This window comes from Lagenorhynchus albirostris, chromosome 9, assembly GCF_949774975.1.
Source record: "Lagenorhynchus albirostris chromosome 9, mLagAlb1.1, whole genome shotgun sequence".
Lineage (NCBI taxonomy): Eukaryota > Metazoa > Chordata > Mammalia > Artiodactyla > Delphinidae > Lagenorhynchus > Lagenorhynchus albirostris.
The window spans coordinates 3,222,944-3,238,778 of NC_083103.1; the positions used below are offsets into that span (position 1 = coordinate 3,222,944).

General features: G+C 58.5%; 1 protein-coding gene across 10 annotated transcripts in view; it reads right to left on the reverse strand.

Moving 5' to 3' along the window:
• Positions 1-4,131: 4,131 nt before the first annotated feature.
• CTTN (cortactin) overlaps positions 4,132-15,835 on the reverse strand; it is a 33,250-nt gene continuing 21,546 nt past the window's right edge. For 9 of the 10 annotated variants that reach the window (XM_060158267.1, XM_060158264.1, XM_060158274.1 and 6 more), the window contains 6 exons: positions 13,633-13,702; positions 11,429-11,577; positions 8,682-8,771; positions 6,704-6,845; positions 5,827-5,898; positions 4,132-5,377 (listed from right to left, as the gene is read on the reverse strand). In XM_060158267.1, the coding sequence (XP_060014250.1) occupies positions 5,241-5,377; positions 5,827-5,898; positions 6,704-6,845; positions 8,682-8,771; positions 11,429-11,577; positions 13,633-13,702 (660 nt within the window). In that variant the 3' untranslated portion in view covers positions 4,132-5,240. The remainder of the gene's footprint in view (positions 5,378-5,826; positions 5,899-6,703; positions 6,846-8,681; positions 8,772-11,428; positions 11,578-13,632; positions 13,703-15,835) is intronic. The other variant, XM_060158265.1, reaches the window with a different exon arrangement.

Sequence of the window (15,835 nt, forward strand, 5' to 3'; positions counted from 1 at the left end):
TGCACTTACAACGGATACTGAAAATAACAATGGTGAAAATAGAATAAAAGTTTTATCAAGTTAACACACACACACACACACACACACACACACACACACACACACACACACACACACACACACACACACACACACACACACACACACACACACACACACACACACACACCCGCCTGAGCTGTGAGTTGAGTTTTACTCAACGGAACCTGAACTGGACACCACCTCTCACACACACACACACACACACACACACACACACACACACACACACACACCCGCCTGAGCTGTGAGTTGAGTTTTACTCAACGGAACCTGAACTGGACACCACCTCTGATAGCTCTGACGATCTGCTCTGAGAGGAAGGGGGAGGGGCCAGTCTGTATATGGCCCGCTAGGAACACGCACGGCCAAGCATACATCTCAACAAAAGGTCACTGTTGGGACTTCCCTGGCGGTCCAGTGGTTAGGACCCAGCACTTTCACTGCCAGGGGCCCAGGTTCGATCCCTGGTCGGGAAACTAAGATCCCTCAAGCCACGTGGTGCAGCCAGAAAACATTTTTTAAATAAAAATTAAAAAACAAAAGGTCACTGCTACTCACGAGCAACAGGTATGCATTTCATTTAATGATGTGTGTGTGTGTGTGTGTGTGTGTGTGTGTGTGTTTTCTGTGTATGGGAAGATGCAAGAATCTGGGTTCATTACAATTCTTCTGAGGTCTCTATCTACCTAAGGGGCCTGTCTTTCCGAAGTACAGACAGCTTCGTGCTGTCCTTCGTCCTCAATCCCTCTCAGGGTGCACTGTCCGTCAGCAGCTGCAGTGACTAATGATTTAATCCTTGTAGAACTGGATGGTGGGCATCATTCTTTATTTTAGTTTATTCCTCTGCCTCATTTAAAAAAAAAGTACTGAAGCGGCAAGACTAGTGTGGCCACTCCATGACGCCATCGTGAACCCAAGCTCTGCTTCTGCTCCGCCATCCTCAGAGGGGACCTTCAAAATGCCTCATAGTCCAAAACAGCTGGCAGAGGCCAGCCATCACACCCATATTCCAGACGACAGAAAGGAGAAACGGGGGAATGGGGACTGGCTGTGAATGAGCACGGGATCAGGGCCTCACCTACGAGGGACACTGGCCAAGGGGAACGACTCTGGTTTGAAGCCACTTCTCAACACTCACACCAGAGCAGCTTGGGTCACTCGTTCAATCACTACATCAGCTGCGGATCATCGATCCAGCACCTTCTGGGAACCTGATATCAGCCTCGTGGGGGAGGAGAGGGAAAACAGGGACCCTGCTCTTCAAAAACAGCCTAAGGACGGGAGATTAGCTCCCCGTGGCTGCTGTCACGAATGACCCCGAACCTACTGGCCCAGAACAACAGAAGTCCATTACCCTACAGCTCCGTAGGTCAGCATCCAGCGGGCGTCTCTCTGGGCTAAGATCAAGGTGAGGGCGGGGCTCGTGGCTGCAGGAGGCTCCCAGGATGAACCCGTTCCCTCGCCTTTTCCGGCTTCTAGAGGCGTCCCCAGTCCTTGGCTCGTGGCCCCTCCCTCCACCTCCCAAGCCAGCACCAGCGGGTCGAGTCCTTTTACAGGCCATCGCTCTGATCCCCCTTCTGTCTCCCTCCTCCACTCTTAAGGACCCTTGGGATTACATGGCACCCATCGGATAACCCCAAACCAAGGCCAGCTGATTAGAGACCTTACTTGCCCTTTGCCATGTAGTGTGACACAGTCACAGGCTCCCGGGACTGGCATGTGGACATCTTTGGGAGGTCACTATTCTGTCCACCTGAGGGTTCTCAGGCCTACAGAAAATGTTCACACGCATCTCCTCACACAGCCCACTCAGGAGGTGGTGTTTCCATTTCTTTGTTTTTTTTCTTTACGTTATTTATTTATTTGTCGCTGCGTTAGGTCTTTGTTGCTGCACACGGGCCTTTCTTTAGTCGCGGTGAGCGGGGTTTACACTTTGTTGCGGTGCGCGGGCTTCTCATTGCGGTGGCTTCTCTTGGAGCACGGGCTCTAGGCCTGCAGGCTTCAGTAGTTGTGGCACGCAGGCTCAGTAGTTGTGGCACGCGGGCTTAGCTGCTCCGCGGCATGTGGGATCTTCCCAGACCAGGGCTCAAACCCGTGTCCCCTGCATTGGCAGGCGGATTCTTAACCACTGTGCCACCAGGGAAGCCCGGTGTTTCCGTTTCTAATAGGAGGTTTAATCAACAGAGAAAACACTGACATTAATCTAGAGACGGCAGATGTTAGTGGGAAATCTCTACAGCTCACAAATGACAACTGAACTGTTTCAGATGGTTCTGAACATCACTGAAGAAGCAATATTATAACTCTGATTGTGGGCAGGAAAAAGGAAGCTTCTCAGCCAACCTATTTCTATTTGCTACGTTCCCTTCCATTTGTCATTTTCACAATCACAGATGCAGAGTTTGTCTTCCCAGGGTAGAACAGACAGGTCAGAAGAAATATCCAAAGGGATATTGGGAGAAAAAAAAAAAAACACAACAGAATTTAAAACCTGGGTCTGAGAGGATAAGATTAGGGTCTCCTAATGTTTCAGGAAAAACAAATTCCTAAAACGTATTGTTATGTCTTACTGGTAAGATGCATACACTCTACCCATCAGATTCTGAAGGTGTATCCTGGCAAAACACTCCAAATTCAAGCATGGAGAATGAGCCCTGAAGCCCCTGTCTGGGAGGAAAGAAGACATTGTTTTTAATCCCTTTTTCAGATGAAGAAATCAGAGCGTAAAGTCAAGCAGGTGCATGCCCCACGCGGCACGTCCAGGGCGCATCAGAACAGGCATCAGAACAGGCCTTCCTTTCCCGAGAGGCCCCACCTGCCCGCCAGGCTCTGCAGTCAGCAGGACACACACAGACACGTCACACGGACACGGCCAAGAGGTGGTCACAGGCGGAGACAGGCTGGGCAGACGCTGGGCCAGCGGGGCCTTCCTGCCCCTGCCTTTGTCACGTTCTGCCCTCACCCCATCGTGGGGAAACCTCCCTGCCCCGTTTCTTCAGGAACAGCGTCCCCCGCAGGCGGCTGCAGGCAGGGCGGCCCGACTCCCAGCACTGGGGCCTCCCATCCGACCCCACACATTGCCGTGGGGGGAGGGGCCTCTCAGGCTTGGGTCCCGTGAGCAAAGCTGGCCCAGGGGGCAATGGTGCTACCTCCAGGCTTGAAGGGGCTCAATGGGGCAACTCAGCACCACGAGAAGGTTCCACAGGGGGGTCTGGTGGGAAAGAAATGAGCCCAGGAACTCAGGCTCCCAGCTCCCAGGTGACCCAGGTCAGCTCCCACCAGACCCGGGGAGTCAGGAACACGATGGGGGGTAGCCAGGGCCGACTTCCAAATTCCTGAATTTTCAGAGAGCGCCACTGTAACAGTCCTCCAGCCTTAGCTTGAAAACAAAAGGTCACCACCTCACCTGCCTGAGGGTCTAGGCAGCCCACCAGGCCAAGGTCCTCAAGAGGGGGCTGGGGAGAGCACATCTTCCAGAAGCTTTGAAGCTCTCGTTCCGCCAGACGAGCCGCCTGCAAGGGGAGCCCTGCCTACCGCCCTGGAAACCAGGGAGCCGGGTTAGCACGCAGCACACCCCACCCCTCGCCGTCGGAGGCTCCAAAGCAGGAACCTGCACAACTGGGAGCGGACCACCACTGAGCGGGGCGGCCTGGACGTGTCAGTCCTGACGCTTCGCTGCTGCCGCCCACGACCTCCGGGGCTTCTCGGCTGACCTGGAGGCTGCAACCCCTCTCCCCCCACCACCCAAGCCTGCCCTTCCTCCGCTCAGCACCACTGTCTCCTGGACACGGACTGCTGCGCCCCAGAGGAAAATGATACCTTTGGCTACACTGCAATCACCGGGCGATGTATTTTGAAAACCGTAATTCAGAAATGAGTTTTAAACACAGCATTTTCCGTCTTGCTTGGGATCCTTGCACAAATTTCGAGAGTTAAAACATTTCATCTCCTAAAAACTACCTTTTAAGGAGCGTGCTTCTTCAAAAGGGAAGCTGGTTGGCCCAGAGCTGAGAAATACAAGGCTTTACCTCGCCGGGTGGTGACAGCAAGGCCGTCCCCCACTGTAGAATGAAGTGAATCAGCAGCAAGTGGATCAAAAAAAGTTTATTTTGAATGTTTAATTTAAAAAAATCATACCTATGAGGTGTGCTACAGAAATTCAGATACAAGAATTGCATATAAAACCCGACCTAATCGTGGTAAAGCAAATGCACTTCAGGAAAGAAAACGTGTGCCTCTTGGTCACTGGCATCCCGACACCAGAGACATTTCCACGTGGCCCCCGGGAGGACACTGCCGCGGCCACGTGCGGGAGCCGGGTGGGCCTCGCGGTCCCTCCCGGGGGAAGGGCTCCCCGCAGCAGCCATGGCAGCGTCTCGGGCCACAGCACTCCCTCTTGTTCTCAGCCAGTCAGTCCATCAGATTTTGCTGTCACTTAACATGATATTTTGGCAAAAAGAGCACGGCCTCCTCCTTGATGGGAAGCATTTCTGCGGTTCACCATGGGGAAGGGACCTGCCTTCCCCCAGCAGCGGCTGTCTCCCCACAGGGCGGACACAGGCCAGCTGCCCGGGGCTGGGGACAGCGGGAGGACAGTCTTTAAGGGACTGGTGACACTGAAGCGGGGGCGGGAGCAGGGGCCCAGCAGCCCTCCTGGAGGCCGGGCGTCGAGGGGAGGCGAGAGAACGAGGACAAGAGGAGGGAGCCGCGGAGAAAGGGGGGGTCTTTGCTGAAACCCAGCAAAGACTGTGGGATTTCACAGCGCAAGGGGCTTTTCCGACCGAGCCGACAGCTCCCGTACTTTCTAGCGACTGCCCCACAATTCTAACTTCCTATCAGGCCCTCCCTCTTCCTCCAAAACCCTGGGCAGGGACTCCTGCCCCCACCTCGTTGGAGTGGAGGGCGAGAGGCGGGCAGGGACAACACGCACTCAGGACCAAAGGTCCCCGAAGTGGCTCCAGGCAACAGTTGATTTGGCAAAAAAAAAAAAAAAAAAAAAACAACTTAAATGCATAAAAACAATCACCGAGTCCTCCAAGGAGCATGATTACAATATATTAGCAAGTTCTGTGGCGTAAACATTTTCAAAAGCATCAGCAAAGTATTAAATATAAAAGCAGTGCACACTCCCCTCGGCACCCTGAAGAAAACACCGGAAGGCGGGCGTGGCCACAGACGGCGAGGGCGTGGCCAGCTACCTACTGCCGCAGCTCCACGTAGTTGGCGGGGAAGAGCCCATACCTGCCCTTGCACAGCCCGCGCCACCAGCCATCGTCAATCATCTCGATGTTGGTGATGATGTCGTCGGGGTCGAAGGAGATCTCATCATCGCCCGCTAGGGAGGAGGGCACAGAGAGAGGGCAGCGGTCACACTCGGCGTTCCCTGCTCAGCCACCAGAGGAAAAGCCTCCAGCAGTCCCTCGAGCTGGCGGTCTCCCACTGAGGCTCCATGGGGGTGCAGGGTTCTGGGGGGGGCAGGGTCCTGGGGGTGGAGGGTTCACTGTCTCCCCTACTCTGTGAAGGGGGCTTTGCACGCACAGGGGCGCACACAGAGACAGGGCAGAGCCCTTCGAACAAAACCCTAACCCAGAGCAGATGAAGTGTGGCTGAGGGAGATACAGGAATTCCTTGGACTGTATCTGCAACTTTTCTATAACCTTGAAATTGTTCCAAAATAAATTCTTTTTAAAAATCGTAAATAACGCTCTGAGAGTCAGACTTTGAAGAGACGAACGACTGGAAGCCCCGCCACCACCATTTCCAGCCCTCGGGGCGGTGTCTCACCAGCCTGGTAGTCGTAGAGGGCGATGGCTGTGATTCCAAGATCGTTCTCATATTCACCGTAGGTACCCTCCTCTAGAATAAACCAGAACAGGGTCTGAGAGGGAAGCAGAGCTCACTCTCACTCCCGTCAGACGCCCCTTCCTCAGGTCCGGGTGGAGGAGCCCGTCAGGAGAGGACGCTGCAGGGGTGCCGAGCGTGGATCGGGAGGGTGCGCCGTGGGCCGTCGGGCTCCTGCTCCCAAGGGGAGGAACCGGCTCCGAGGAGCGAATCCACGTGTAACGATCTCGATAGAGGCACTGGCAGTTCTCAGGGTGTCATTTTTTACATTTTAAAGATTGAGCACTACTTTTAGGAAAGGTCATATCATGAACAAATGAATGCAAGCAGCAGACGGCTGATCACACCTCGCGCTGTGCTCAGGGAAGGTGAGAGCCCTGCCCTGGTGTAGATTCTGATACTGATTCTCATGTCACTCCAAGTGGGAGAACGGGCTTGTGTTAAATCTGTCCAAACACATTAAAGGAAACCTCATCTCTAGAAATCAAAGACCACTTTGAGTGTTCATCCATCCATAAGATGTTCAGAGCGCGCAGAAATCTCCCTCTTCAGAGACCTCAACGTACTCTGGCTTCCTGGAAGACCTCACGAGCTTCTACTCTGATACAACAGCAGCAAGAGCCCCTTCCTCCAAGCCCACCCCTCTCAGCGCCCTCAGTACAAGCAAGGATCTCCTGGAACCCCCCGGGAGGCCAGGCCAAGCCCCCTGGCGTCTGGGGCCCGCAGCAGGACAGGAGCCCCGCAAGCATGGCAGAGGTGGGGCAGGTCGGCCAGCAGGGGAACAGAAGCAGAGGGGGTGGAATGCAGGAGACCCGTGTACCTGCTTGGTAGTGGCCCGGGGCCTCCGTGCTTTCGTAGACGGCCTCCGGGTCATAGGCCTCCCGGTACTCGGTGGCCTCCGTGCTGTACACCGGCTCAGGCTCACCGGTGTGGCTCGGCTCGGCCTGGAACGGAGCCGCGGCCTGCGGAGAGTCGAGGAGACAGTTCCCGTGGCCCGTGCCGGGTCACGGCCACACGGCCAAGAGAGACACGCGGACCACTCTCGGCCCCGGCTGAGACGAGACAGACACAGGGACGGGGAGGCGTCACCTGCTCACACCCCGCGGATGCCTGGGCCCTAATGGGTCCCGCAGTGCCGAGGGCCAGGCTCCCCTTCACAAGCCCGTCCTCACACCCCCGATACCCTGAGTCCTGCCGTCACCAAAGACCTGCCAGCTGCGAGAGCCCCACTTTCCTGGGGCAGGTCTGGCCCGTTTCCTCTTTGGGTCCCAGCCCTCCCGGGCCTCTGCCGGCAGCTCCACGGCATCACCCCATCCCACTGGCTAGGGCAGCTGAGCCTGCGGGTGGCGGGTTCCATCCTCACCGAACCCTCCGTGGAGGTGAGGCAAGGAAGTGACCAACAAGTCCCACGCAAGAGGACATCAAGAGCGCTCTGCTGACAGCCACCTGCGCCGCGACCCCAGTTCCCAAACATCCACCACCGACAGCGGCTTCAACCAGCGTTTCCGACCAGGGTCCACCTGAGGGCACCCTCGCGGGTCAGAAAAGGAAGGTGCCCACGGAGAGCCCCAGGAGAGCCGGTGGTCAGGCCTCGGCTTCCCACAGAGGGTGACAGAGGGGTGCGGCAGGCCGGAAGCGCTCCTCCAGAGGCCACAGGGCAGGGCTCCACCTGGGCCGGGCACCGGGCGCCACTCCAGGGCTAAACAAGGGGGTGACGGACTCCTACTGGCAATTGCCCCTGGACGTGAAGGGAACAGACCGGAGGGTGAGGGGCCAGACGGTGCTGCAGGGTCACGCGAGGCCGCTCAGTGGTCAGGGGGTCACCCCGAGCAGGTCACTGCACACAGCCGCCAGCAACGCCCTAACCTCCTATCTTCCCGCAGCAGCCCCCCCACCCGTCACGTGGTTGGGCAGGGCTCCCTGCCCCACCCAGGACAACGTGTCATTCCAGCCTTCTTAAGGGACCAACCGCTAGTGACGGGCCCAGCAGTGGGCCCCGACGGGCGGATGCACAGGGGCCCCCTTTGCACGGGATTACAGATTCTAAGACCGCACCCGCCATACCTGCCACACCCGCCAGGCAGAGGGGTGAGCCTACGGACCACCCTGAGGCCCAGGCCCGCCCACGGTGCTCCCGCACCCTCAGCCCCTTTAGGCCCCAGCCGAGTTGAGCCAGTTTCAGTCCCCTGTGACTCAGTGAGCTCTAAGTGGTGACGTCCAGGTGAAAGGGACAGCGGGACAGAGGGGACTCGGGCTGGGCCGGGTGTGGGTGTGGACGGCAGGGGCCGAGCTGCTCTGGAAGGGGGGCCCGCAGAGCCTGTGGAGACCCGGCCGTGGGCAGGGGGGCAGGTGGCTCAGTGACACAGGGGTCAAAGGAGCAGGTCCTGGGGACTGAAGACTGAGGAGGAAGGGCCAAGGACAGAGCCTCCGGAGAACACGGTGCTCGAGAGAGACCAAGGGAGGAGGGCTGTGGGGCGGCGGCCAGGCGGGGACGAGGGTCCTGGAAGGGGGTGTGGTCCGGGTCGAGGGCAGCAGGGAGTGGGTGAGGGAAAGACCCGGGCACCAGCTGACCCTTGGAGGCTGACTCAGGAGAGCACAGCGGGGCCGGCGGGCGGGTGAGAAGGCCGGTGGGTAAGCCGAGGCAGCGAGCGCCCCCCCCCGCCCCCCCCCGCGCTCAGGAGGGCTGCCCTCGGGGCACCGAGCAGCACAGGGCGGGACCCCATCCACGGGGTGCTGAGCTGGGAAGGGCGTCTCCAGGGCGTCAGAGACTCATGGGCAAAGCGGATAAAAGCACCAACCTCGCGGACAGGGCTTGAAGGCAGCCTCTCCTGGGCCGGCTGGGGCGTGGGCGACGCGGGGGGCGTGGGCTTCTGGGCCCGGGCTTGCTCCTGGAATGCAGAGACAGCAGCAGTCAGCACGTCGGCAGGCCTCCCCGCGACTGCTGCTGCTGCCGGAGGAAGGAGCGGCAACACGGAGCAGAGGCAGGGCGCAGAGACGTCAAGGGAGCGTCTGCTCTGCAGGCAAGGTCATGCGGTCAAGTCTGCTCTCAAGACACGGCCCTGGTGGCCCACGCAGTCCTGCCCCCAGGGCTGACGGAACCAGCCAGAGGCGGCAGTGCCCCCCGCACACCTGATCCGCACGCCGTCACCTGGGCTCCAAGCTGATGCTGTAACGGATTGAGACCTCCGGGGACCTTCTAACGGAGTGAAGGGATTTTGCACGTAGGACGGACGTGAATCTTGGGGAGGCCAGAGGATGGACAGCGGTGGACAGATGCTGACATCCCAACCCCCAAAGTCCTGTGAATGTGTGCCCTTACAGGGCAAGAGGCTGCAGACGTGACCATGGTAAGGATCCGAGACAGGAGGTGACCCTGGATTACCCGGGTGGGCCCAGTGTCATCACAGGTCCTTACAAGCGGTCCTTACAAGCGGGAGACAGACAGTCAAAGCAGAGCTTGGAAGGGGCCACAAGCCAAGGCGGGGGTGGGGGGGGAGGGGAGGGGGGCTCTAGAAGCTGAAAAAGGCAAGGACGCGATTCCCCTCTGCAGCCTCCAGAAGGAAGCAGCCCCGTCACCCCTCCCAGGCCTTCCGGCCTCCAGCCTGTGAGGCGGTAACCGTGCGCCGTCCTAAGCCACGGCACGCGGCCCCGGGAAACCGGTGCTGACGCCTGTGAGGTGGACCTTCTCCACACCACCGATCAGGAACCTGACGGCCCGGGGAGGGAAGTTGCTCGCCCAGGGACAGGACGGGGGCAGCAGACGCAGGAGCCGCACCATCCCCACCCACTCCCCGCCTGCTCTGCCAGGCTGCCTGACAGCCGGCGGCGGCACTGCCCACTGGAAACCACCCCCTCCGGAGACCACGCGGCTCTGGACCCCGGTGTGGCTTTGCCTGACCCGCACCAGCAGGACGGTCACGAGTCCTCACGGCGCCGGCAGCTCGCCCACGAGTTAAATCCCTGAGGCAGCGTGATTCCCCGAAGGGGCCAGGCCTAGGCCGGGCCTGCCGCCCACCACGCAGTGGCACGAGGACCCGTGACGGCCCCCCTCCACCCCGCCACACCCCAATCTGGCGGGGAACAGAGACGTTCCTTCTCGGGGGCACGCTCGCTCCCGAGAATGTGCGGGTCGAGCATCCGTGGCCGCCCCACCCGCCACAGGGAGCGCTCGGACGCGTGCGGGCCGCGTCCTGCCCCAGGAGAGCGCCTCACAACCCAGAGGGCTCTGGTGCGAGCGGTACCGTGCCCATCGATGGGAGCCACTCGGGGGACAGGCGGGCGGGGAGAGGCTGGCAGGGGCTGGACACAGCGAGGGACAACACGGCGGAAGGGACGGCGAGAGAACCTCAAAGGCAGAGGGGCTGGACAACAGCGACCGAGAGCCTCCTTCTTCTCAAGCCCTCCAGCCCTTCTGCAGCTTTCAGACTGCAGGGGTCCAATTCCAAACCATAAAACGAGGAAGGCGTTACGTGAAAACGAGACCAAGTTATCGGAAAAAATGCCTCCTAGTGTGCACGTGTGTGTCTGCAACAAAGAAAAACTTACAAGCGCCTAACTAAAAACTTAAAGGAGAGACAGCTTTAAAGTTTCTGACAATTCAGGAACGGTATGTGGTAATTATACACGTTTGCTATCATCCCAACTTCACCACGTGTGATAAGAACGTGTTATCAGGGCTTATTTAATTCCCGGCTCCAGTGCCCAGCGTTTCCTGCCCCGTTGCATGTTAACTGCCTCAACCGCCCACTCACCCTTGACGGGCTCTTCAGAGCCCTAACCACTGATTTGAGGAGGAAACGTCCTTAGGTTTAAATAGAGCTTTACAATCTACAAAACGACACACGCGTTATTTCAGATTCCACTTCCTAGCCACCCGAGTCATGGCGCCCCCACACCCGTTTCACGGGCAAGAACGTGGGCCGCGGGACAGTGCGCTGATCCGCGTCAGGCCGCCCGGCTGGTAGGTGGCGGAGGGGGACCCGGGCCATCAGACGTCAGTCCAGCTACAGAGTTTTAGGAAGGAGCGAGTCCACACTCTCCGGCTCACCCCTCACAGCTCGCACCTTCTCCAGCGCAAAGACAGTTTGTAAAGTATCACAGAAACACCTGCCGACCCGAGCTCCAGAAGCAAGGGCTACAGAGCCGGCAGACGGCCTCCTTCACGGGGATTCCTTCTGTGTCCTCAACCTGCCACCCGAGGGGACAGCGCGTTCCCGAGGGTGACGGGTGGGAACAGACTGAGGGGGAGATGTGTGGACGGGGGCTGGGCCAAGGGCACGGGGGCCGCCAGCCTGACGGGGGAGGACAGGCCCGCAGTCGCCCAGCACTGGAGCAGCACGGCTGGAGCCGGGGCACATCGACCGTCTCGTGTCTGGTGGCAAGAGACTGGATCGCCTGTGTGGCTGAAGGCTAAGTTCCTGAGAGCACAGCCTTCGGCGCGAGTTCAAAGCGCTTTCTACTGACCACTTTCTGCAGCAGATGCAGGAACGAGCCAGACACACGGCCCCGCGCACGCAAGGGGGGCCCGGGCGCCGCCCGCACTCACGTCCAGCTGCCTGCGCGCCGCCTGCTGTTCCCGCTGCTGCCTCGCCATCCTCTGCGCCCGCTCCGCCTCCGCCTGCCGCCTGTCCTCGTGCTCCTTTTCCCTCGCCAGGTTTTCAAAATTCGCTCTGATGTCACTGGTTTTGCTGCTCACTGCAGAGAAAGGAGAGATTTACTCAGGGCACCACCATCTCCCCCGGACCGGGCCCGCGCCAGGGCGGCCTGTCCCTTGGGAAGCAGGCACCCCAGCTGAGGGCGACGCGCCCCCTCGGCTGCCGGCTCAGTCCCCCACCAGGAACGGCCTTCACCGTTGCGTGTGCTGTACCCACAGCGGGAAGACGGCATAGCCCTGCATCTGCAATGCTCTTACATTCCGAACACCACTGTTTTCTTTACCACCAGACACTCACAAGGAAAGAAAATCCCCCTAAGGATGCCCTTGATGAAACAGTAGAAAGTACTGATTGTGAGTAGATCTCAACCCTTTTAACATTTTGTGTGACAAAATGGGAGGGCGGAGCCCACTGCGACTGCCCCTGTGGACGTGCCGTGGGGCCTCCAGGGAAAACACGTGCAACTATCTGAGATGCAGGCCGAACTGATTTTTTCCTGGAACATCATTTTCCCGGAATGGACTAACTACGGTTACACCGTTTGGGTACGTGCCAGACCCCTTCTCCGAAAGGAACGAGCTGAGCCTATCCTGTCAAAAAACAACTACAGTATTTGTTGTCAGTAGGAAAACTCAAGCTTTCAAGCAAAATCAGAATTTTGGAAAATCCGTGTCCACTGCCGTGAGTATGACAATTTCCCGGTTTTACTCAGAGACTCCGCGACGAGGTTGATACCGTCACCGAACGTGACCTGGGGGACGCTGTATAATGAAAGCTGCCAGGGTGTGGAAGATCAGCGTGACTCAGTGAGCGATACTCTCCAATGACCCTGACGCGATGTCACAAAGTCTTGCTGCGCAAGAGAGACCAACCTTTAAGAAAACCACTGGACAGCTGCCTGCTGGACTGGGGTACAGAGAATATGACCGGAAACGGCCAGTAGAATACTCTTCCCTTTTCCCACTGCTTATCTGGGAGTCCAGATTTTCTTCACCACCCTAACGTGTCACGAGAGACTGAAGGAGTGAGAAGCAGCTAAGAGAGCTCAGCTGGCCAACACTGAGGAGATCCCACAGAAACGTAACACAACGCTACCCTGGAACCTAGCCAATATCGTATAATAACTGTAAACGGAGAATAATCTCTCAAACTTCTGAATCACTAGGTTGTACATCTGAAACTAATATTGTAAATCAACTAACTATACCTTAATGCAAAGAAATGCTACTCTTCTGCACTTTCTGGTTTTGAAAATGTAGTTATTTTTTTCATAAAAAGTATTATGCTAATAAGTGATAGTTTCACTGCTTTTAAATGTTTAAGTGAATTAATAAAATGGTAAATTCTTCTCGCCTCTACTTTAATTCTAACACAGTAAAGATCAGAAAACATAACCCATGTAAACAAAAGTTCTTTGGGGCCTCAGCAATTTCTGCCAGTGTCCTGAGACCAGAGTGTGTGGACTGTTGGCCCACAGGGCGTCCACAGGAAATAAATGGTCGTCTCCACTTGCTGCGTTTAACTGACCACTTCTATCACGTGTAATAACCCCCCCAACTAAACGGCGTCCCCCCAGGCTGGCCCATGTTGAACGGCCCCCGGCAGACACCAGGGCCGCAGGAGGCCCACGCACGCAGCAGGCGCCGGAAGGGCGGGTTGCGAGCAGCCCGGTCCTCGCCCGTGAGTGAGGAAGGAGAGGGCTGCCTGAACTCATGCAGACGCGGTGACATGCTGCTCAGACATGCCACGGCCGGGGCAGCGGCAGGTTCCGCAGAACCCCCCAGGGCCCTTGAGGACGTGCAGTTAACCTAGCTCTGCTTTGGGAAGCACCCCCCAAAACAGATCCCCGCCGCCAGAGAGCTGCAACGCCCGTGTCTGAAAGGTGCCTCTGAACCTCTGCAGGAATGAACAGCTTCAAACGGGTAATCAACTGCTGTCCCCAAAATACACAGATCAACCACGGTCTCCGTCAATGCTTCATCTGCTCCTGCCGACGCTCCTCTCCCCCTTTAGCACTGTCCTGGGGACACCACACAGCGTGGAATTTCTCCCGGGAAAAAAACACGGTGCTGCCAGGGGGTCTGCTAGGACTTACCTGCTTCGACAGGGACAGTCTTCTGGTAAGTGGGGGCCACCGTGGCAACGTCCTCAAAGGTGGAAGCGTTCTACCGAGACAGGAAAGGGGAGATCAGGAACGTATTTTTCTTTCTTCCTTTCCTCTCCCTGCACAAAGGCCTGCCCCAGGTCTTCCCAAAGAACCAACCAGAGAGCCCAAAGATTTCATATCCACCTGTTCTGCACATTAACAGAGGAGTGAAAAGTGTGTTGATAACACGTTGGCTGGTGACCATACGGGTCACAGTCAGAGAAGAAACACACCTATGGGGAGTGGGGGGTGAATGGGCAGGGCCAGGATGTTTAGGGCAGTGAAACTACTGTGTAGGAATCGACAGTGGTAGATACGAGTCACTACACGCCTGTGCAAACCGGCAGAATGCACCATCCCAGGAGAGAACCCTAAAGCCGACCTCAGCGCTGGGTGCCTACGACGTAGGCTCAATGCAGGTTCACAGATCGTAACAAATGGACCACTGGGTGGGGGAGGGGAGGTAGGGAGTATACGGGAAATCTCTGCACCTTCCTCTCAAATTTGAGCAAATTGCTCAAAAAAGCAGAAAAACCAAAAACCCTACCACATGCCTCCACTTCACAACCATAAACCAAGCACGTGTTCCTCCCAAGCTCTCGCCACGGATAGAATTTGCAGGGGAGCCCAGAAGCCTCTGCTGCGCTGGGAGAGGACCCTGGGACGTACAAAGGCCCCCCGATCGTCCACCTCTCCCAGTAAGCGCGACTCTAGTTTGGTTCTGTAGGGACCCAACTCTGTGAGACTAAAAGGACAGCGACAACCGGCCACGTAAAGGCTGACACGGCGCGGACTGACAGCTCAGGGCAGCACTGGCCGCTGGGCACAAACGCTTCCCAGGGAAACACGCCAGGGGCTCAGGACGGTCACTGCCTTCTTGACACAGGAACCGTGAGAAAGGATGCGTGGAAGGAAGCCTGTGACCGGCTGACCCTGAGGCCGGCCGCGAGCAGCAGCTTTGGGAGGTGCGCACGGCCCGCACCAAGTTCAGGTGCAGGCAGCTCCACGAGGGCGGCAGTGATCCATGGGCTCTGGTCGGCACGCCTGGGGGCCGGCCCCGACCCTCCCGCCAAAGCCCCCTTCTCCTGCCTCCTCCAACTCCGAGGTAGCTGCTCGGCTGCCCAGACCACCCCCCTCCTCTGCTCCCCAAACCTCCCCATCTCTTTCCAGAACAACCTCTAAGGCCCCGCCCCCACCGGCTCTCCCACAAGGCTCCTGCCTGCCCTGCGGCCTCGGCGGGGAAGGGGTCAGCGCCCCCCAGCTTCCGGGCCGTGGCTCCCGCACACCCGCTGCCCGTCCCGTCCGACCAACTCTCCAGCACGATGCTCAGAGCCACCTCTCTGCCTTCGCCCACAGGCTTCTGGCAAACACCACGACCCCAAGCCTCTAGTTTCCAGCTGCGGGGTCCCCACCACACTGCACCCCCATCACCAAGACCCGCCCACCGACTACAGCCTTCCCCTCTCCTGCTGGCCACCCTCCTCCACCTAGACCCAGCTCCCCGCTCCCCACCGTCCAGCCTGACCAACTCAAGGTCTCGGCCTCTCCTGCGGCTCACCTGCCGGAAACCTCACACTTGCTTCCACCACCCACGGGGACTACGTCAGACCTGAGTCCCTGCGCCGCCTATCCCCAGGGATGATCTCATGCTGCCGCCAAGGCTGAGACCTGGGCAGGTGCCTCACCCTTCTAAGCACCGGGCTTCCCAAGCGCACAGCACAGACCACTAGCTGGCCGCAGGGGCACCCCGCGCACCCCCGCCACGCCCCAGGGTCTCCCTGCACCTCCCTGTCTATGGCCTGGGCTCCTCCCACCTTAAACCAGAACCATCCCCTCGGCTGACCAGTGCCCAGTTCTCCCCGATCATGGCCCAAACGTGGTTGGCACGGCTCCCTCCCTCCCACAGCCCAGACCCCTGCCAGATGCCAAGTGCCACCACCTGGCTCGCCCAGACAGGATGTCCCCAGCAGCGCCTCGGGGCAGAGACGGCCCCTCCCCCCCTCACAACTCTCCACCCTCAGACCAGCACCAGTGGACCCTGTGGGCTCCCCGCACCTCACCAGGTGCCCTGCCCAGTCTCCTCAGACCAGCCTGCCCACTGCCATCCCACAGGCGTGGCCCATGGCCCCCTCGCCGCTCTGCAGGCTCCCCA